Raw genomic sequence first — 22,398 nt, 5'->3', positions numbered from 1 at the left:
TCTCCTTCCGGTGAGGAACAATCTGGAGGTTAGTGCTTTCTAGGCAGTGACCTCGTGGCCTGCATAAACAGCAGCCCGTGCTGTGACTGGGAGCCTGGAGAGAGTTAACAAATAGAACCTCATTGTTTATTTTAGTGAAATGTGGCAGCTTATGATAGTTTTGACAGTGAGACATGTGCTGTTTTGATCTCTTGGATAAGATTATCCAGTTTTCAGGCACGTCTCAAAACTCACCAGCATATTCACATGTTGTTGCTGGGGAAGCCAGGGTTTGGGAGTTGGCTGCCCATCGGAAGGAAGCTGTTGCTAGAATATAGGTTCTTGTTTTATTACTGTTCCTTGGTTGGTCTCTCTGGAGTCATCGGCCTTTTTGGTTTCAATGTTCTCATTAGCGAAGTGAGATATTGATGCCTCTGATTGACCCCAGGTCATTTGCCCAGTGTGTTATTGCCCTGGCGGGGGGTGGGTGGTTTTTTGCATCTTCAAAACGGTTGTTTTTTTGTGTCCTGCTCTTTGGAGGCATATTTCAAGTGAATGTGTTTAGAGTTCTAAGAGTCACAATTCCATAGTATGTTCTTATAATTGTCTGTATTTCTTTGGTGTTGGTTGTGATCTCTCCTCTTTCATTCATGATTTTATTTATTTGGGTCCTTTCTCTTTTCTTTTTGATAAGTCTGGCCAGGGGTTTATCAATCTTATTAATTCTTTCAAAGAATGAGCTCCTAGTTTCATTGAGGGTTGCTGGGGAAAGGGGGGTTGGGAGAAGGGGGGTGGGGTTATGGACATTGGGGAGGGTATGTTCTATGGTGAAGTGTGTAAACCTGGCGATTCACAGACCTGTACCCCTGGGGATAAAAATATATTATATGTCTATAAAAAAAATCGCAAAAAAAAAAAAAAGTCACAATTCCATTCCATTGTTCCAGTTCGTTTGGTTCCACGATCACAGTTTCTGGTTTAGTAAGTCTAGGATGGGGCCCAAGATTTTGCAACCAGGTCCCAGCTGCTGGTGCTGGTCTGGGGAACCCCACATAGAAAACACTGGTCCTGTGGCTATAGCTACAGCTCATTTCTGGGTACTGCTTCTTCCTTTCGTTCCGTCCGCAGTAGTGAAGATCCTGAGATCCTGTTTCTTGCCCATGACTCTTTGAGGTCAAGGAGTGGTACCTATTCCCTTGCTGTTAACTGGCACGGGGATTCTTCACCACTGCCGGATGCTTCATTAACCCTGTCCTCAGTTGCCTGGTTTGAGTGCGCTATCTGTGTCTCGCCAAGGCTCTGGATGATTCCACACTCAATGAGGATCTTTTGAATAGACGAATGAGTCAGGCTGGGATTTGTATTTTCTGAAACAAAGGGTCTTCTCTCCTTTTCTCTTGGTGACCTTGTCCTTCAAGAGGAATAATTTAGGGTCTCTGTCAGGGATAACTCCGCTTCGAGGATCCCTTCCTTCCTTTCCAATGCCAAAGATCAGGAACAGTGGTGCAGGGCAGTGAATGATGCCAATAGCATTGTTACATTTCCATGGTACTTTCAGGCATGCTGATTGTAGTGCAAGCATTTCAAGGGCACGCTGCTAGAGGGGTGGCCAGCACAGCGGGTCTCTAATGACACCCCATGCAGATTGGAGTAGAGTACAAGAACTATTAACTACTCACCCCCTCCCTGCATATGGATATGTGTGCATGCAAGTCTGTATGGATGTGCATGTGGTACACACACACACACACACACACACACAGAGTTTTGTCCTTTGTTTTGAATGCCACACAACTGATGGGCACTGGCATCCCTGTTCTTGGGGGCGTAGTGTGATCACCCGCAGAGAAGCCGCCGCTCCTTCCAAAACCGAACCCATGTAAGATTTGCCCTTTAATTAGCATCTGCAGCTGTGCCATTAGCAGGGTTTGTCTCTGTTGGCCTGAATGCCTTTGCTTTAAAAGAGCAAGTCCGTTATAGCTCCAAGCCAGCCTTGTCTGTCAGCTGCTGGGCCTTCTCCACCATCTGCAGGGTGATCACATTGTTTAGGACTGTTTCACTGTAGGGCTCTTTCCTCCTCCTGGCTCCCCGGCCTTTGATTACTGTGCCTCGGTGATTGCCGTTCGGGTGACCTGCAGCTGCTCGATGTGGGCAGGGACCCCACGCATCCTTCTGTGCGGGATGGTTGCCTCTATGCTAATGGGCCAATGGACCAGTTTCTTTCCGGCCCTTTGTTGCCGGTGATCCTGGCGAGGTAGGCACGTCCTGTCATGTCCAGGTAGTCACTGAAGAAAACCGCAAGCATCAGGAGTGTCGGCTAGATTCAGGGCTCCTCTGCTGTAGAAACTTTTCATCTGGTGGATGGAATCCAGGAACAGCTTTGTCTCTACACCTTCATCAGCACTGTGCTAGTCGTTTCAGAATCACCTGGAGTGCTCCCTAAAAATGCACATTTCTGCACCTCACGCAGGGTCCCTGGGATTTTTAACAGGCTCCCTGAATGGTTGGGATGGGAGTGAGACACACTTTACCCTTTCAGTCTGTTTCATGTTTACTCTTGTTGATGCCACTAGAATTCCAGCCCCATGAAGGCCAGAGATTTGTTTGTTATAGTCTCTGCTGTTTTCCTAGTATCTAGAACAGTGCCTGACACATAGCAGGCACTCAATTTTTTTTTGCTGAATGTGTTTTATTTTATTTTAAGGATTTTATTTATTTAATAGAGACACAGCGAAAGAGGGAACACAAGCAGGGGGAGTGGGAGAGGGAGAAGCAGGCTTCTTGCTGAGTGGTGAGCCCGATGTGGGTCTTGAACTCAGGACCCTGGGATCATAACCTGAGCCGAAGGCAGACACTTATTGACTGAGCAACCCAGGCCGCCCCAGATGAATATGTTTATTTTTTAAAAAGTAGTTCCTTAGGTAATTCAGTTGGGCAGGCAGGTTTGATAAGCCCTGTCCTCGAGGATTTACCAGGTTCATTAGGTAAGAAGCCACATTTTTGGGGGACAGCGCCTTACCAGGCAACTCTGAGTGGTTAAAGTCTGGGACGGAGTCATGCTTTTGGACAAAACCAGGTCCTGTGAATGAATTGTCTGGCATAGCCTGGGTGGTGACTTGGGCCCTAAATTGTTTATAGTGTTCTGCTGACCCTGGTATTTTGTTCATAGCAAGTCATCGAATGGAGACTTGAAGACTTAGTTTTTGACCTTTGATGATGTTTTTGGAACCTCTTGACTTGGTGCCATTTTCTGAAACTGTCCAAGTCGTGTTCTTCACTGTATGTCTAAGCTCAACAGCAAGATGATGGTGTCATCTTGGGTTGGCCACACACAAGCCATATTCCCCATGGGCTCCGTTCATAACAGAATGGGCAACTCTACCCTAGTAGGATGGTTTTAGAGTAGAAGTGAACATCGTGGGACAGCCAAATTTGCTCAGTAAATTTCCAGATTAAGTTCTCAAATGGCGGGCGCTTGGAATTTTTAGTATGGTAATGTGGAATCGTGTCGGTGGGTCAAGTTTGATTAGTCTTTGATAAGGACCCAGTCTATTTAGAGGTTTGTCATTTCGTGCCTATTTTGTCCCATGTTGTGGAGCCTGCTGCCTAGCAGCTGTTGTAATTTTTGTCGCTTGTCTTCTCAATCAACCCTGGTTTTGAAGAAATGAAAAGTTGTTTGACTCAGAAAAGACTAATCTACTTTTGGCGGGGGTTTTTAGCTCAGGAAATTGGACCTTCTGAATAGGAGCAAAGAATACGTATCTTTTGCCTTTTAAGAGATGGTTCTTCTTTTCTGAACTATTTTACTGGTCACTTCAAAATAGAATCTTCAGGAATAGTTGTGAAGTATTAAATAGTGGTCAGTTTGTGAGCTCTTAAATGTTGCCAGTGGTGCTATCTGTTTGACTTTGTCATCCTCAGACTTACAAGGCATTTCTTATTCACACATCTTTAATAGAGTCAGGTTAGAACATTTTATAACTGTGATGTGTCGTCATAAATATGCATTGTTCTTATTTTAAGATGTTTCCATTCTAAAAGCACGAGTACTTCTGTTGTTATTGGTGAATTTTTTTTTTTATATTTAAGACCTTTTTGATGGCAATATATATTTAAAACAGACGTAAAAATTGGCATTCACCCACATATCCAGGTCCTATAAAGAACCAGGTTGGGATGAGTGGGTGAGCTTTAAGGCAGCCAGGTGGCTCCTGCAGGCTCTTCTAGGGCTGGGACTGGTAGCTTTCAATCTGCTGTGAATTTTGGGGGAAATAAAGTCTGCATTTTAGCAGTTACCCCTTCTAAGTGTGTCTCTTCTTGTGGGTTCATAAAAATTTTTCCTGCAATTGCAGTGGAAATGGAACCTTACTCTACAAATTGTCCAGTATCTGGTTGACTCTCCGCTCCTTGCAGGATGTCATGTGAATGGGGGAGACTCCCAGATGATACAGAGCCCTTCGGGAGGACATGTGGGTCCCTGGCTCCCCCAAGGGTCTCTGATGTGGGGTTCACTTGGTGCTGGGCAGAATCTTTACTGGGCCAGCCTACGACCTCTGAGGATATGTGCAGATGCTCAGTGTCTCACTTGACTGGAGCTTTCTTCTAATTCTGGACCAAAAGCAAACAGGAGTTTGGAGGAGGATGGAGAGAATTCACATCCCAAAATTGGCTTCTGGAATGCAGTAGTTGGAGAGATTTAGTATTTTTTTTTTTTTTTTAAGATGTTTATTTGGATCTTGCCACTTTCCAGAAAGGATTTGAGACAACTTAAAACAAAAGATATTTATAGCATCGCTCACAAAATGGGAAATCAGAGCAAAGGACAGGAAGAGAATTGAGTAAGGGTTGACATGACTGCAAAGATGATCGAAACGTGTCCCAGCTTCTCCTAGCCAGAGAGGGAAGGATTACATAGCCAAGGGTGAGAAAGGAAGGTTCTTGACCAGCAGTGGAGGAACTCCTTGGTGCCAGGCACAGTATTGTGAGACAATTTGTCCCATCCCATTCTATAGCCGGTGACACTGAAGGGCAGAGAGCTGAAGTCACCAGGCTGTGGTTTGAAGCCTCCTGGGCAAATTGGCCTCAACGCCGTCTGTTGACTCAGAATATCATACTCAGTTATCATCAGAAGGAGGAAGGATTTCAGTTCCTTGGAATGGAAGAAATTTTTTGCTAATCGGACATTTTCCTTGTGGCTGTACTTTATATTCTTTTTTCCTAAGATTTTATTTATTTATTAGAGTGAGCGTTGGACGTGGGGGTGGGGGGAGCAGAGGGAGAGGCGCAAGTAGACCCCTTCACTGAGCGCAGAGCCGGAAGGCAGGGTTCATTCTCACGACCCTGAGATCATGACCTGAGCTGAAATCAAGAGCCGGAAACTCAATGGAATGAGCCACCCAGGCGTCCCTATATTCTTTTTCCGGACTTTATCCCTATGTATGTATTTAACAAACGTAATTTTTTTTTGTCACGAAAAGGAGGTTGTACTTTATCCCGTATTAGGATGTCGCTTTTTATTATCGTGGGCAGCTTTCCACAGATGTATGAATAGATTGATTCTGTTCATTTTTGATATCTACAACGTCTCCCATTATTAAGATATACCATATTTCAGCAGTTTCTTAATGATGGATGTTTGGGTGATTCACAGGCTTTTCTTCCCCTGTGTTAAAAACAGTGCTACAGTGAATCTATGTATCTATCGATCTACAAACTACTCTAAGTTCCTGTAAAACAAATTGTCAGAAGTGGAATTATGATGTCAGAGAGTATGCTCACATTTAAATTTTTAATAGAAATGGTCAGATGACTGTTGCAGGAAAAGATTGTATCATATTTATTGCTTGCCTTCTCTAGTCTGCTGGGTGCTGAGAGAAATGCAAAAAGGATACTGGAGGGTTTGTTGCCCTCTAGCAATTTCCATCTACACTGTGTACCTGATCCTAGGGAATGTCTGGGGTGTCGACTTGGGTGGGTGGGTGAGTGGGTGGATTTAATTCAACTTTTCAAGCTTGCCTTGCAAACATTGTGCATGGTGTCTGGGATTAGTCTTTCATTATATTGATTCTCTTGGGTATCAGATGTAATTTCCTTAGGGCAGGGACCTCACCCTACAAGGCTTACAGTATGTCTCCCACATCTTGGTAGCTTTGTGGAGACATTGTAATTATAATGCGTCAAGCAGCATTTGAGGCTCTAATTGAGATGTTCCTTTTTTGGGGGTGTATGAAGAATTAATAACTTTGGCATTCTCTACAGGTCATGGAATATCAGCCTGGAGGCGACTTGCTGTCACTTTTGAATAGATATGAGGACCAATTAGATGAAAATATGATTCAGTTTTACCTAGCCGAACTGATTTTGGCTGTTCACAGTGTTCATCAGATGGGATATGTACATCGGTAAGTGAGACTCTCTGGTAAGTGTACTGAGAATTTATCCGTATCACCTAAGAATTCCCACAATGGAGTGAATAGATGAATAAATTCAGCTTCAAAATGATGCTCCATCCAAATTTTAACCCGTCTTAACTGCAACTGGCTGAAAGTATATTTTCCAGAGAGGCAGACATTTCAGCTTTACCCATTCAACAGTGAAATAGATCTCGAATTATAACGTTTTCAAGTTTGCTAATAAGATCTGTGAATGTAGCTGATAAGACTGAGAACTCTTGCATGGGTTCCTTGAGTTATATGGTGGAAAAAACGAATTCGATTTGCAGAAGGAACCTGCACACTGAGGAATGGAAGACCATGCAGTAGTACTTCTGACCTCACTCATTAGTAATTTACAAAGGTGTTCCGTCAAATCCTTAGTCAAAAAGTGTCTCTTCACATCCTCACTCATATGGTGTTTTATGTACACCCGAGAATGCTTCCTTTCCCTCCCTCCATCCTTTTTGCTTTCCTTCTCCTTCCCTTTCTCTTCCTCCTTCTCCTCCTCCTTTTTCTTACTTAAATTTTTTTTTGCAGAATATTTGCTTATTATTTATATCTATAAATAGGGAGGTCTATATAGCAGAATCTAGACACTGAGATGGTTGGCTGAATCAATATCCGAGGTTAGCAGTTGCTTGCTGATTTGCATGGAGAAGACAACACTAATTTGTGGCCCTGATTTTCTTAGAGACATCAAACCCGAGAATATTCTCATTGACCGAACAGGACACATCAAGCTTGTGGATTTCGGATCAGCGGCTAAAATGAACTCAAATAAGATGGTAACAAAATGGACTAAGATAGCTTAATAGAGATTGTGCTACAAAGGGTTCTGTGGTCCTCATAAGTTTGGAAAATATGGGATAACATTGAGTGATGTTTTGGAATCTTCAGCTGCGAGTGTATGACATGATTTCTCCAGGGGTGGAAGTGGGATGGGGGCATAGAGCTATTTCCCAGACTTGCTTGACCTTGGCACCCTATCTGTTAATACCCTACAAAACATTTTTAGGAGCATCCTTATGGTTTGGTTAAAGCATAAAGGGAAAAATGCTCACTTTTTTTTTCTTTTCATTTTCCTTATTACAGATTGTCTTCTGTAATCTCATTTATTTCACATCTTTATTTTCTATTCAGCAAAGTTGAAAGAAATCACTGGCACATTTGAACCAAATATCCTTAAGCATTAAGAACTAACCGCTCAAAATGTCATTCTGAAGTCCTGGATCTCTGGTAAAAATTAAGCTGTATTTCCCATGCTAAATAAGAAGGCAAGAGGGTACCTTCTGAGATCAAGAGCAAGAATACTTGAGGGAAAAGATGACAAAGTAAAAAAAAAAAAGTACATAGATTTAAAAACAAACCCTAATGAAATTGGTACATACTGAAGTGAACTGTCATGTCATTTGTTCAAAACACTGGTAGGTCTAATAGAAAAATCAACTTAGATCTTAAAACTTATTTTTCAACTGACCCATTTGGTCAAATTTTTAGGAACAAGGCTTTTCATTCTTTCTCAGTAAAATACTGATTCTAGTTAAAATGCACAAATTAAGTGGTTAGGGAGGTTACTCTGTAAAATGCCCCTCTTCCCAACCTCTGAAAATTCAGTACTTATAAAGGGAAATATGTAAAATTGCTTTTTTTCCTCAAGTTCCTTGGAGGAAAGGTAGGTGTTATCAGGTTGATATTAGAAAAAAGTTTGGGGTTATGTTAACTCTTTGCACTCCAGGCTCTGGCTTCCCTGTTTGGCAGACTGGAGGCCTACTTGAGATACTTTTACTTGGTGTTCAGATCCTTGGAAAAACAGTCTCTCTAGGCACTGTTTCTCCTGCCACCCCATTATGTTCTTGTAATCGATTCCACTTGATCATTACAATGAGAATTAAATTATAGGATCAAAACATTTTATGTCTTAAAAAAGGGCAGTGCAGAAACAGGCATGAAAACTTGGTTGTTGAATCTAGTGGAATAAAACACAGGAAAAAAGTTAAGTAATGGAAAGGGTTATCATCTAGGATTCAAAAACTAGTATATTGCGTGGGTGACCTTGATAAACTCATGCATCTAGAAATAAACTGAAGCATGGATACATGGTCTAATAATTGAAGCATAGATACATGGTCAGCTCTGATGCCATTGACACTGACCACTGATGTTTTGCCCTGGATAGTTCTTTATTAGGGGGGCTATCCTGTGTATTATAGGATATTTAGCTACATTCCTGGCCTCTATCTACTAGATGCCAATAACACCCCCTCCTCCAGCTGTGAAAACCAGAAATGTCTCCAGGTATGGCAGAAGGTTCCATCGGAGACAAAATCATCCCTGGTTGAGAACCATCCCAAGTCGATTGAGAAACATCAGACAGCTTATTAATGAGAGCCGGCTGTAGGTATTCACGATAAGAATACCTACTTGGAAAACTAGATTAAGATCCAAAGTCTCTGCTTATTAAAGGAGTAATGGAGTAAGTTCCATCCCTGCATCTAGAATCACTCACTCTCTTCTGAGCCCCAAGTGGAGAGAGTGGACTTTCATTCATTTCAGGTTTCTGTTTTTCAGTGCTTCAGACTATCCCTTTTCAGTTCTTCTAATTGGAACAACCTTCACTTCAGGCGCGGAGCCTTCCAGAGTCACTCGGGTTTATTTGCAGCTCATTGCTCAACCCCTGATTATTCTGGTGAAGGAGAAAAGCCACTCAGTCCTGCATCCTTGGGAGGTGTGCACCTCCTCTTCTCTTGGAGGAAGAATCGCCTCTCCAGAAATTTGTGCTTTTAGGGCCAAAATGTGACAAGCACATAGCAAGGAATTTTTAATATTGTTTTAAGTGAAAAGGCCTTTTGATTAATCTACAGTCTAGATGAAATCAAGTATGAATATAGAATTATACTTTTTTAAAAATATTTTTTAACTAAATTATTTATTTTTAATAAACATATAATATATTTTTATCCCCAGGGGTATGGGTCTGTGAATCGCCAGGTTTACACACTTCACAGCACTCACTCTCTCCAGTGTCCATAACTCCACACCCTATCCCAACCCGCCTCCCCCCAGCAACCCTTAGTTTGTTTTGTGAGATTAAGAGTCACTTATGGTTTGTCTCCCTCCCAATCCCATCTTGTTTCATTTATTTTTTGATCAATGGAAGTGGGTTAAACTTTTTTAAAGATTTTATTTGAGAGAGAGTGTGTCCAGGGGAAGAAGAGAGGGGGAGAGAGAAAGAAGGGGAAAGAATCTCAGGCAGACTCTGCAGTGAGCACAGAGCCCGTTGCCCCTTGTGGGGCTCAGTATCACCACCTTGAGATCATGACCTCAGCCAAAACCAAGACTCAGACGTTCAACTGGCTGAGTCACCCAGGCATCCCAACATGTGTCACACACTTTCTCTCTTTTTTTTAATTAAAAGATTTTATTTTATTTATTTATCAGAGTGAGAGAGTAGGTAGAGCAGCAGGCAGAGGTAAAGGGAGAAGCAGGTTCCCCGCTGAGCAGAGAGCCTGATGTGGGACTCGATTCCAGGACCCCAGGGATCATGACCTGAATGGAAGGGAGACGTTTAACTGACTGAGCCACCCAGGTGTCCCCCAACATGTGTCTCTTTTAAGTAGAATGTTTTATAGGCCTAAAGGAGTTCTAAATGTTTTTTTTTTGTACTCAAAATATATGAAATATAATCTACGTTTACTGAAACTCATGTATGTTACTCATCCAAAATCAATCTTTTCCCTACTACTCTCAAACATTATCTATGAATTTAGCCATTTGGGACTTTGGGATTATTGGGTTTTCCATTTTCCACTGTCATTATTTCAGGCTTCTTAGCATGTTGCTTTGAAGCATTCTTAGAAACAGTGGGGAACTGTACTGCCCAGAGGTTTGGGTGTCTAGCTAAATCGGGCCATCCACTCACTCTGTGCCCTAAGGCTACCCATTTCACCTTAGTTGACTCTCAACGAGTGGCAAATAGCAAAATCTTCCAACCTGTCTCATTCAGCTGTCACACAAACCTTTGGAAGGAGATGGTCAATAAAGACCCATATAGCAATGGCCCCCCGCTGGCTCAGTAGGTAGAGCATGTGAGTCTTGATCTCAGGGTCATGGGTTCGAACCCTGTGCTGGGAGTAGAGATTACTTAAAAAATAGTAATTGAAAAAAGGGGGGGGGCGCCTGGGTGGCTCAGTGGGTTAAAGCCTCTTCCTTTAGCTCAGGTCATGATCCCGGGGTCCTGGGATCGAGCCCTATATCGGGTTTTCTGCTCAGCAGGGAGCCTGCTTCCCCACCCCTTGCCACCACCCTCTGCCTGCTTCTCTGCCTACTAGTGATCTCTGTCAAGTAAATAAATAAAAATCTTAAAAGAAAAAGAAAGAGCCATATAGCATGTTAAGTGTTAATCAGCCTCCTTGGGCAGTTGAAAATCCATAGGAGATAGCCTTTTTTGACATTTACTAGAAGTGAGAAGATTTAATCCTTTACCCTCAAGAGGAACAACATCATGAGATACCATTCCCCTCCCCAACTCTCCATTCCACGCCCTGCTTCTGCAGGTGGATGTTTCTGCCCTGCGTAGCCACATGGGGAAAGTTAGGTTGAAATAGTTTCATGTTTAAGCATTTTATGGGAAGAGGATTAGGAGGAAACAGACAGTAGATTTCTTACTTTCTTCTCATCTGCTTGTGAAAGAATCCGTTAATCCTTTTTTGTTTCTTTTCTTAACCTCTCTGTCTCCTGAAATAGGACTTCATCTTCTGTCTCCTAGTCATTTTCTTTTCTTTTCTTTTTTAAAATTTTATTTTATCTGACAGACAGAGATCACAAGCAGGCAGAGAGGCAGACAGAGGAGGTAGGGGAATAAGGCTCCCTGCTGAGCAGAGAGCCCGACACGGGGCTCTATCCCACGACCCCGAGATCATGACCCCAGCCAAAGGCAGAAGCCTAAACCACTGAGCCACCCAGGTACCCCTCCTAGTCATTTTCTTATTGCCTCCTGCTGAACTGGTGTATTTTCCTCCCTGTGGATACAGTGAAAATTAACTAAAGTTTAGTAAAAGTTGTCAGATGGTACCCTGTGCATGGCTCCGTGTTTAATATCTTACCCAGACACACTGGCTGTGAATTGCCACCAGAGGAGAGCAAAAGCATCTTGCAAAATCCTTGTTAGGATGTGTGACATTAAGTGTTCAGTTGGTTGAAGGTGCATGGAGGTCAATAAACAATGGAAATTTAGCAGTCATTAAATTGTCATTAAAAACCTTTGTAGGGGCTCTGAGGTGGCTCAGTGGGTTAAGCCTCTGCCTTTGGCTCAGGTCATGATCTCAAGGTCCTGGGATCAAGCCCTGCATCCAGCTCTCTGCTCAGCGGGGAGCCTGCTTCCCGCTTTCTCTCTGTCTACTTGTGATCTCTCTCTCTGTCAAATAAATAAATATAATCTTAAAAAAAAAAAACCTTTGTAAATTGCTATTAAGCACCTAATGTACTTTATGCAGGAGATGTGCATGATGGAAGCTAGGGATATTTTCCCTTAAAATTTAGAAAATTACAAAGTAGCTAAACATAAATGTGTATAATCACATGCCTCACAGGAATTAGGGAGTTAACCTGACTCTCTTGGGTAAGTCTCATCATGAGTTTGAAAATGAGGCATTGATGACTTACACCCCATGCTGGGTCATGCTGATAAACACAGCCCAGTCGAGTTCCTTTCGACTCTGTGCACAGCAAACAGGGAGAATGGAGTATTCTCAATCCAATGTGATGATAAAATAAAACCCAACAAGTGCCAAGATGTGTATTTGAGGATTGCATAGTAACAGTTCTGCAAGGTAATTAGGCATAGAGGGTAAGCACTTAATGGTGACATTAGTTTTTCTTCTCTTGTTTTCATATTAAAAAAAATTATTGTCAGTATTGAGGGTTTTTACCAAAGCCCTGTAGTTTAATCCTAATCCCGTACTGAGCTCATTAACATTTAAACACATATTAAAAGAAGTTTTAGTGTGGGCTCCCCAGCATCAAGGCTTTCTCATGGCTTAAGCTGCTTTCAGTTTCTCCTGCTTAAGCTGCCCATAGACCAGATATTGTCTTTTTTCTCCCCATTTTTGTCTATCAGCACTGGCTTGTGGCTTTCTTGTGCAGTGTGACCATCTAGGTTTTCCCAGTGTGTACTTGGCAGTGAAAAAAAATTTTTTTAAAGATTTAATTTTATTTTTAAAGTAATTTCTATACCCACTATGGGGTTCGAACTCACAACCCCTGAGATCAAGAGTTGCATGCTTCACTGAACCGGCCAGGGACCCCTCAGTGGAAATTCTGTTGCCCAAAGCAATGGATGACTGGTGTCAAGAATACCAGTATCACACTGCTGTCCAGATTTAGGGTTTGGAAAAGCCTATGGTGGGCTTGAGAGAAGGGGTGAAAAGAGAAAGAGTAGGAAGAATGAGTCTGTTTCCTACAACCGTGGGTCATTGGGGCAGAGGGATGGACAAGATTAAAGTTATAGGCTGGAAGAGCTTGAGTGTCCAACCCTAGGGAAGAGATATAAAACCCAGCCTTGAAGATGTGTGGCCATACCTATAAAATCTGTAACATCTCTCAGGGGCGCTCAACATCATTTAATGGGGAGAAGGTTCTTTTGTGCCCATGTAACTGCTCATGTGAGAGAAGCCTTTCAAAAGGCAGGATTATTGGACAACTGTAGGATTATTGGTTAACACAGATACGACTAACATCAGGCCCTTTCTGTTTGATGGGGAAGAAGTCAGGTGATTCTTAGCCTTTACATTTCATGGGTCAATAAGACTTCAAAACAATTTTCAAAGCTGAAAGGGTTGCTGGCTGACTGTTGTCTAGAAAGGGGCGGGGGGGGGTGGGTAGAAAACCTTTCATCAACATCATTTTGAGAAACAAAGGACATATAAACACTAAAACAGAAGGACAAATTCTTAGAAGAAAGGACAGTTCTTCAAATGGGTTATATTTAGCTTTAGGAAAAGACCTACTACATTGTCCTAGCCTTTCTTTGCCAAGGTCAGGTGCTCTGAGTGCCATTGGATTGGAGGGCTCTGGATTTCTGAGCTTTGGGAAGGGAACCATAGGACCAGGAGCTGGGGGTGAGGAAAATGAACTCATTAACATTGGACTTCTGGTGGAAGATATTTATCATCTCTTTTCCTGTGGGTGGCTCGAAGTAGGATTGTTGATTTCAGATATTTAAGCTTGAGATACAACGAGTTTGCAAATATTGTTTTGCCCCAGCTAGCTGCCAGGTTTTCAATAACGGCTAGATCTTATAGATTAATCTTTAGGATTTATTATCATTTTGCTGATTTCATAAGAGAAGCTCTGGGTAGCGTGTATCAGGAAAGACATCTTCTGTCCTAGTTATATACCGGACTCTTATTTGTGTAACCAAAGGGTGTATATCATCAACAACTCTTGCCCTTTTGCCTTTGGATTATATCATGTTCTTCTTTTTTTTTAAATTTAATTAGTAAATCGTTTGCATTTCCTGATGGCATGCCACTTGACAGAAGGTTTAAGTGCCTGGGAGAATAGTAATCAGTGGCAAATCAGCCTGCAGCCTGAAATGTGGCTGTTTGGCAGTCTATTTGAGAATAATTGAAAGTTTGCTGTGTTCATTTTATTTATGGGTTTCCAGGTGAATGCCAAGCTCCCAATTGGGACTCCAGATTACATGGCCCCTGAAGTGTTGACTGTGCTGAATGGGGATGGGAAAGGCACCTACAGTCTCGACTGTGACTGGTGGTCGGTGGGTGTGATCGCCTACGAGATGGTTTATGGAAGGTCCCCGTTCACTGAGGGGACCTCAGCCAGAACCTTCAATAACATCATGAATTTCCAGGTAAAGAGCCATTCATAGATTCCAAGGTAATACGGAGAGCTGTCATTTAAAAATGTCTGAGTGAACTTTTGTAATATAAATCAGCAATGCTGGATAATAACAATAGCAAGTGCTTATAAAGCACTTAGTGTTAAAAGCTGCTCTAAACGCTTTAGAAATTGTGTTTCATTGACTCCCAGGTGCCAGTCATTGTAAGCCTACGCCATTCTTTTAGGTACCGTTAAAAAAGAAAAACTCTTGCTAATTAATCTATCATATTTCATTGATTATAAAATGCATTTTGATTTCAGTGCTATTAAGGGAATAACTGAGTCTTGGATTTGAAATATAGCTCATTAACTTGGATAATCCTTAAACAATGTGAGAGGTAGATATTCTTTGCCTTTACAGATGAGGAGACCAAAGCCCAAAATGTTTAAGTAATTTGCCTAGAGTAGCAGGCAGTCTAGCTTCGAGGCCTTTCCTTGGATAGTCTGCTGTGCTCTTTCTCAGTACTCTTAGCTGTCAGCTACGGTGGTAAAATCAAATGGGGCTAGGAATTAGAATTACAGGATTATATATAAAGTAGCATAAAAACCATTTTCTAATAACTGTACGTTCCAGTATGTTAAATCCATTTCTTAAGGATATGATAAATATGTATGTTTTAGTTTCAACTGAAAGGAGAAAAGAGAGACCTCACAAGGTTTTCTAACTCAATCTCCTCTTTCTGGAAAGCTTAATACATATTTTCATATGTATAATACATATTTCATATGCTTAATACATACATATATTACTTGTTATTCTTGAGTCTCCTCTGGAGTGGAAGTTTTCCCTTAGATGATTCTTGGGTCCAATTTATCTCCTTCATTTCAGTCTGCTCGTTCAGTAATGAGTGAATTACGCTAGGCCCGGTTAGGTCCTGGGTTTCCAGTGATGAGCAAGGAGAAGGCTCTGTCTGTCCTCTCTCCCTGTTATCACACAGAAATCACAGTGCACTGTGTTTGTGCAGAAGTAGATTACAGAGGGAATGGGGGGGGCAGTGATCTGGTGGAAGAGGGTGCGGGATGGGGAGGGTGTTCTAGGCAGAGAGAACAGCATGATTTGTTCAGGCAGCTTTAAATAGCTCATCATTGTTGGACAGCAAAGAGCGAGATGGGGAGTACAGCTACAAGAGACAGAGAGGAGCAGGGTCAAATCATGAAGGATATTGAACCCTTGTAAAGGAACGAGGTCTATTGATGTGAACAGGCCATTTATTTTGGGAACATGCCTTTGGTCCAAAGTTAAAAGGGCACAAAACTTCCTTCTTTAAAAAAGAAAAAAAAAAAAAGAGAGAAACTTGCATATATGAGAACTATTTTAACTTTAGAACATGAGAAGCTGAATCGGCTAAGGAAATGCTTATTTTATTTTATTTTTTGCAATAGCGGTTTTTGAAGTTTCCCGATGACCCCAAAGTTAGCAGTGAATTACTTGATCTGATTCAGAGTTTGCTGTGTGGCCAGAAAGAGAGACTGAAGTTTGAAGGCCTTTGCTGCCACCCTTTCTTCTCTAAAATTGACTGGGATAACATCCGTAACTGTAAGTAGAGCCGCAGTCCTTCAGTTCTGGGGCTGAAATTCAGTGTAAACACTTAAGAATGATCGGAAATTATTCTGGCCCACAGAAGGTGGTGTAAATTATATAAATAAGGGCCTTAATTATCCACAGGGGGTAAAAAAGGCTAATGGCGGAGCTGTCGGTAAGTGGTAATTCTTCTTTAAAATTGTTTGCACAGAACAGGGTCATTTGTCAAACTCTGGGCTTATGTGGCCTTCCGAACATCATCCCTCAGTAAATTAGAGGTAAGGATTGATGGGGGTTCAGGGGTTGTCTCTTGCTTTGACAGAGTTTCTTCTCAGAGGAAAAGCAGACCTAGGTATATCCTTCACAGATGAGGAAAAAAGACTCAAATGAGGCAAAGTGCCAGCTTGCTCTGCAAATGGCCAAGCCTGCACAGAAACTAGAAATGTCTCTGTGGGTTCGTTCGTTCTCCTCTAGAATGTTTGTCTTTGCTCACAAGCTTGTAAAATCGACACCGTAGGTGCACAGTAGAGTCATTCTTTCATACATATGTCACTCTGGGGTCAGTTAGTACAATTGGAATTCATTAAAAATGGAGATCTGATTTATTATCAACAAAATCCAAAATGCTTGGTTTTTTGGGTTGTTTTGTTTTTAACAAATTGGTGATTTTGTTGTTGTGGTTAAGACTCTTTTATTTTTGGACGTGTTGTTGATTGAGTGCAACCCAGTGATTAGCGCAGAGGAGAGCCAGTAGGAAAGCACTTAGTCTGTGTGAGTGAGGGGAGGTGGGAAGTGAAATCCATTTCTAAGGCGTCAGCTTCAGGCTTCTAGCCGGAGCCATGTTGTCATATATATACGAGTTGGGTTATGATCCAATGTTGTTCAGTTGAAAGCCATTGTGATGGTTTCTCTAACCTGCCCAAATATTTAAATAGTCTACCTTTTTGTAAATATTTCTTAGCATTTTTTTTTTTCTTCACCTGGAAGGGACATTGCTTACTTTTTCTAAACTTCAGGCATCAACCCCCAAATCTCCAAGGTTTGGGACTTTTAATAACAGTATATTTTCAGGGCTATCTTCTTTTTTTTGCTTTTAGAAAGATTTGATACAGTTTCCTATAGATGCTATTCACATACTCAGTCTTTTCTTGCCTTGCCTTTGTATCTCTGTAGTTTCCTTGAATGAACAGTTAATTTTTCTATGTGTGCACTTGTCGATTTTATCTTAACAACCTCATTCAAGTGAGCCAATGAGTGGTGATGAATTACCTGAGTAACTTTATTTTGAATCTTGGTATACCTTGATGTTGTTTTGGTATGGTTGTTTTGGTATGGTGTCAGAATTCTGGTTTTGTCCTAGTCTTTTTCTTCCAGGCTGTTTTTTAGGCTCTAGCTTATTGGACTTACAACTGTAACTCCTGTTCTGTAAATTACATTGTGCCCATAGAGGATACATGTGAGTGTAGATTGTGGCCATGCTGTTCATCACAAGGCCCATCTTTTAGGGGTGCCCGGCTGGTGCAGTTGGTTAAGTGTCTGACTCAAGGTCTCAGCTCAGGTCTGATCTCAGGGTCATGAAATTGAGCTCCACATTGGGCTCTGTGCTCATTGTGGGATCTACTTGGGTTTTTCTCTCCCTCTCTCTCTCTTCCTCCCCTGCTATCTCTCTCTAAAATAAAATACATAAAATCTTTAAACATTTAAACAAACAAAATAAGGCCCATCTTTTAGAAGGTCCTGGTTTTCTTTGGGATGCTATGATTTCGTAATGGGTCACCAGAGTTTCGGTCATCTTCACACTTGCTGCCCCCATATTTGACTCACCCTGCCTCCGGTGGCTAGCTACTTAAATTTTCCATGTCCTAACACATACCCACTTAGTTTTTCCTTATTCTTTTTTTTTAGTTTTTTTTAAGCCATCTTGACACCTAGTACAGGACTTTTTTGAACTCACAACCTGGAGACCAAGAACCAAGAATTGCACACTCCACTGACTGAGCCAGCTAGGTACCCAATTTTTCCTTCTTTTTAATACATGTGCATATGTTGTTCTCCCCCCTCCCCCCCTGCTCCTTTTAATGTCAGGGAATTCTCATCCACCTGAAGCCTGAGTTTTGTTTTTTTCTTGAAAGTTATTTTTTTAAAGTAAAATTGTAAGGTGCCTGGGTGGCTCAGTCAGTTAAGCGTTTGCCTTCAGCTCAGGTCATGATCTCAGGGTCCTGGGGTAGAGTCCTGAATCAGGCTCCCTGCTTAGCGGGGAGTCTGCTTCTCCCTCTGGCCCTCTCCCTGACTTGTCCTTGTGTGTGTGTTCTTGCTCTCTCTCTTTCAAGATAAAAAAAAAAAAACTTAAAAAAACTTAAAAAAAAAAAAAGCAAAAATTATATATATTTAAGATGCACAATATGATGATTAGAGGTACATATACATAGTGAAATGATTACTGTAGTCAAACTAATGATCATATCCATCTCCTCACATAGTTACCATTTTTTCCTTTTCTGTGTTGAGAGCACCTGTAATCTACTCTCTTTAGCAAATTGCCCGTATTCAATACGGTGTTATTAGTATTCAATACAGTGTAATTAATCATAGTCATCATGTTGTGTTTTATATTTACTTATTCATCCTACATAACTCCCACTTTGTACCCTTTGACCACTACCTCCCCATTTTCCAACCCCACGCCCTGCATCTCTCTGGTAGCCATGCCGCTCTCTACTTCCATGCATTTAACTCTTAGATTTCTTTCTTTCGTTCTTTTTTTTTTTTTTTTTTAATTTTATTTATTTGAGAGAGAAAGAGAATGAGAGAGAACGTGAGAGGGAAGAGGTCAGAGGGAGAAGCAGAGTCCCTGCTGAGCAGGGAGCCCAACGTGGGACTTGATCCTGGGACTCCAGGACCATGACCTGAGCTGAAGGCAGTAGCTTAACCATCTGAGCCACCCAGGTGCCCACTAACTCAGATTTCACAGAAAGTGAGATCATGCAATTTTTTCTCTTTCTGTGCCTATATTATTTCCCTTAGCGTAATGTCCTCCAGGTTCATCCATGTTGTTGGAAATGGCAGGATTTCCTTCTTATTACCTTTGTGTGTGTGTGTACCACAACGTCTTTGTCCATTCATCCATTGATGGGCATTTGGATTGTATCCCTATCTTGGTTGTTGTGAATAATGCTGCCGTGAACATGAGAGCACAGATACCTCTTCGAGGTACTGATCTCATTTTCCTTGGCTGTACAACCAGAAGAGGGATCGCTGGATTGAGTGGTATTTCTATTTTTAGTTTTTGAGCAACCTCCATACTGTTTTCCATACTGGTTGTAACAATTAACATTCCTACCAACAGTGTACAAGGATTTCCTTTTCTCCACATCCTTGCCAACACTTGTCTCTGGCTCCCCCCCCCCCCCAATAGTCTCCATGCTGGGCATGATGCCCAGTGCGGGGCCCAAACCTATGACTTTGAGATTAAGACCTGAGCTGAGATCGAGTCTAATGCTCACTCAACCAACTGAGCCACGGAGGTGCCCTTCTCTTGTCTTTTGGATACTAGCCAAAAAGTGGTGGAGTGGTGGTTTTGACTTGCGTTTCTCTGATGATGAGCGATGTTCAGTACCTTTTCAGACACCTGTTGGCCATCTGTATGTCTTCTTCTGAAACTGTCTTTTCATGTCTTTTGCCTTAAATCTTGATTCTTAAAAATCTTAGTGATTTTTAGGGACTTCCAACACCCAGTACAGAGGCTCCAAACTGTTATGAAATATGTTTGCTTTAAAAAATGTCTTTTAATTTTGATAAAGTTTTTACTTTGGAATAATAATAGATTTATAGAGAAGTTGCAAAGATAGTACAGAGTTCCCACATACCCTGCTCCCAGTTTGCCCTAATATTATAACATCTTACATAACTATGCCACATTTGTCAAAACTAAGATTAATATTTGCACATTACTATTAATTAAACTTGAGACTTTATTACAATTTCACCAGTTTCCCCATTCATGTCTCTGTTCCATTCCCGGAATCAGTCCAAGGTGCCATATTGCAGTGAGAGTGTTTGCAATTATGGAACTATGCCTGGCTGAGTAGCTCAGGCAGTGGGTAGGATCATCATGTCCACTGAAGACTAGTAACGCCTTTTCCCGAAGGTTCTGTTGGCATCCCTGACTATGCAGAGGGCCACAGTACACATTGAGTTTCCTCCTAGCAGATTTCCCAGTTTTTCACCAACCTCCCAATCCCTGCATATTTGTAATCAACTCAGGGTTGTGTGATTGAAAACATTGCTGGACCCCATGCTGTTTATGCGACTTTCTAACTATATAACTCTAACAGAAATTATGCTTTTGTCCAGTCGTATTTTCCATAAATGCACGTTGAGTGGTTTTTATCAACCAAAACACTTGCAGCCACTGGATTTCCTGAGTTTATGGTTGCTGCTCCAATGCCTTATGGCTCCAACATATTAAATATTTCCACTTTCCACACACAAGATTGTCCCTTGGTGAAAGCAACATTAGCCTCTCTGTTGCCTCACCCCTAATTCTCTTTTTTCTTGTTGTAACCAATGAAAGGAAGTACTGCTTAACACAGCAGGTAATAATCTTCTAAAACTCATTATCTCAAGAGGTGGTCCTGGCAAGATACATAAATGCAGCTTAAGAAGGGTCTGGGCAAATTTCTGAATGACAGAATTGGGAGTGGCTGCTGAGGGGGAACTAGGACATGCCTTGGCTTTGACACTGAGGTCAGACAGAACATCTGCGTCCTCCTGGATCCAGCCTCTTAGGGTTGCTCTGGGCAACACCACGCGAACCGGGAACCTGACCCAGTTCCGGAATGCTTAGTCTCCCAGCAAGTCAAAAGCTTTGTGATGAGTTATTGCTCCACAAAGGTCACCAGGCACCCATTACCCTGCTGTTCGTTCCCAGTTTCACACGATCAGATGTCAGCTTGCGTTTTCAGCTGCTTATTATTATCATTATTTCAAGGCTGCTTTCCAGGTTCCAACAGGAGGCTTCTTAAGCATCCTGGCTGCCCTGGGCTCTGCAGTCCCAGTGGTGTTTCCGATATTGTGCAAGAGTCTGCTTGTCCCCGGCCTGATTTTCTGAATTTCTGGAGAGCTGAGGCCAATTGGAGCGCCTCTTTCATTCATGCTTTTGTGGTTATGCTCCCACCTCCTGGCATCACACACCTGCTCCTGTCAGTGGGGAAATTTTGCTGCCTGGTGTGCTTTTCTAGTCACATCTGTTAAAGTATCTTCCCTGCACAGGCATAGTGATGTCAACAGAACCAGCATGCCTGTCCCTTTCATTCAAGACCGCCATGTCCCAAGAGTGAACAAAGTGACACGCGAGTGTGAATTGTGGAAGTATCTTGGATAGTCTGTGGCGAATGTTCTAGAGCCCTCGCATTGTCTCTTACTTAGGACACAGGCTGCTTTTCCTGATTTGCTTTCCTTTCACTGTTCTCAGAAAGACACAGTTCTTGTGAAATTACTGTGAGTTTTCAGGTCCTTAGCGTTTGTTAGCAGAGAGTACATTTCATTTCCACTGGTAGCGAGTGACCTGGGGATGCTCCCTTGCTGACGAACACTGCAGTGTTGCCCTGCTAAGTCTCCTTTTTGTCATCGATGATCACTGCGCATTACCAGGCTCCGAATGACCTCATGAAACTACAGGTGCTCAGTCCTGTGGTTGCTTAAGCTGGGGGATGAAAGGGAGAGGATTTTGTGGTTCCCTAGAGTCAGGTGAGCTACTTACATATTGTGGTGTGCAGAAGAAAGCAGTATGTGACTTATTGGGTTTCTACTCTGGTCCCTAATATGGTAGGAGATATTGGTTAAGTATCCCCTGTAGTGCGCTAACCACTAGGTGTTTAAATACAGCCCACTGTATTACTTCAAAACAATTCCATCAGAGGTCAGGATTATTATACCCATTTTTTTTAAAATTTTTTATTTTTTATAAACATATAATGTATTTTTATCCCCAGGGGTACAGATCTGTGAATCGCCAGGTTTACACACTTCACAGCACTCACCAAAGCACATACCCTCCCCAATGTCCATAACCCCACCCCCCCTCTCCCAACCCCCCTCCCCCCAGCAACCCTCAGTTTGTTTTGTGAGATTAAGAGTCACTTATGGTTTGTCTATTATACCCATTTTATAGATATGGGCACTGCACTCTGTTCACTTATCTCAGGTCACATAATACAGGAGTCAGAACCTGGATTTGGGTTGAGGTCTGTGTGACTCTAGAGCCCATGCTCTTTCTACAAAACCATGCCTGCCTTAGCATAGATCATTGTTAGTAATAACGTCTGTGGTGACAACATTGAATAAGCCATGTCACGTGAGCGAGTAGTTTAATCTCTGTGTCTGTTTAGCACATAAGGAGTTGCACTAATTTTTGAATCCATAGAGCTCCTCACGATGTCTGAGTATCTCCCTTCCTCCTCATTGTGCTAGATTAGCTGTGGCTCTGTTGATGGACATATTCTGATATAGCCCTGCCCTCAGGGAACTTACGGTCTAAACTTTGGGTCCTCTTATTACCTAGAACTG

The 22,398-nt window shown here is 42.1% G+C and overlaps 1 protein-coding gene across 7 annotated transcripts in view; it reads left to right on the top strand.

Annotated features, from left to right (window-relative positions):
- CIT (citron rho-interacting serine/threonine kinase) overlaps window positions 1-22,398 on the top strand; it is a 166,940-nt gene that overhangs the window by 25,280 nt on the left and 119,262 nt on the right. For all 7 annotated transcript variants that reach the window (XM_059408549.1, XM_059408554.1, XM_059408553.1 and 4 more), the window contains exons 6-9: window positions 6,238-6,380; window positions 7,105-7,198; window positions 14,077-14,280; window positions 15,693-15,846. In XM_059408549.1, the coding sequence (XP_059264532.1) occupies window positions 6,238-6,380; window positions 7,105-7,198; window positions 14,077-14,280; window positions 15,693-15,846 (595 nt within the window). The remainder of the gene's footprint in view (window positions 1-6,237; window positions 6,381-7,104; window positions 7,199-14,076; window positions 14,281-15,692; window positions 15,847-22,398) is intronic.

Source organism: Mustela nigripes, chromosome 8 (genome assembly GCF_022355385.1).
Source record: "Mustela nigripes isolate SB6536 chromosome 8, MUSNIG.SB6536, whole genome shotgun sequence".
Classification (NCBI taxonomy): domain Eukaryota; kingdom Metazoa; phylum Chordata; class Mammalia; order Carnivora; family Mustelidae; genus Mustela; species Mustela nigripes.
The sequence above is the reverse complement of the archived record's forward strand: the minus strand, read 5'-3'. Positions and strand labels throughout refer to the sequence as shown.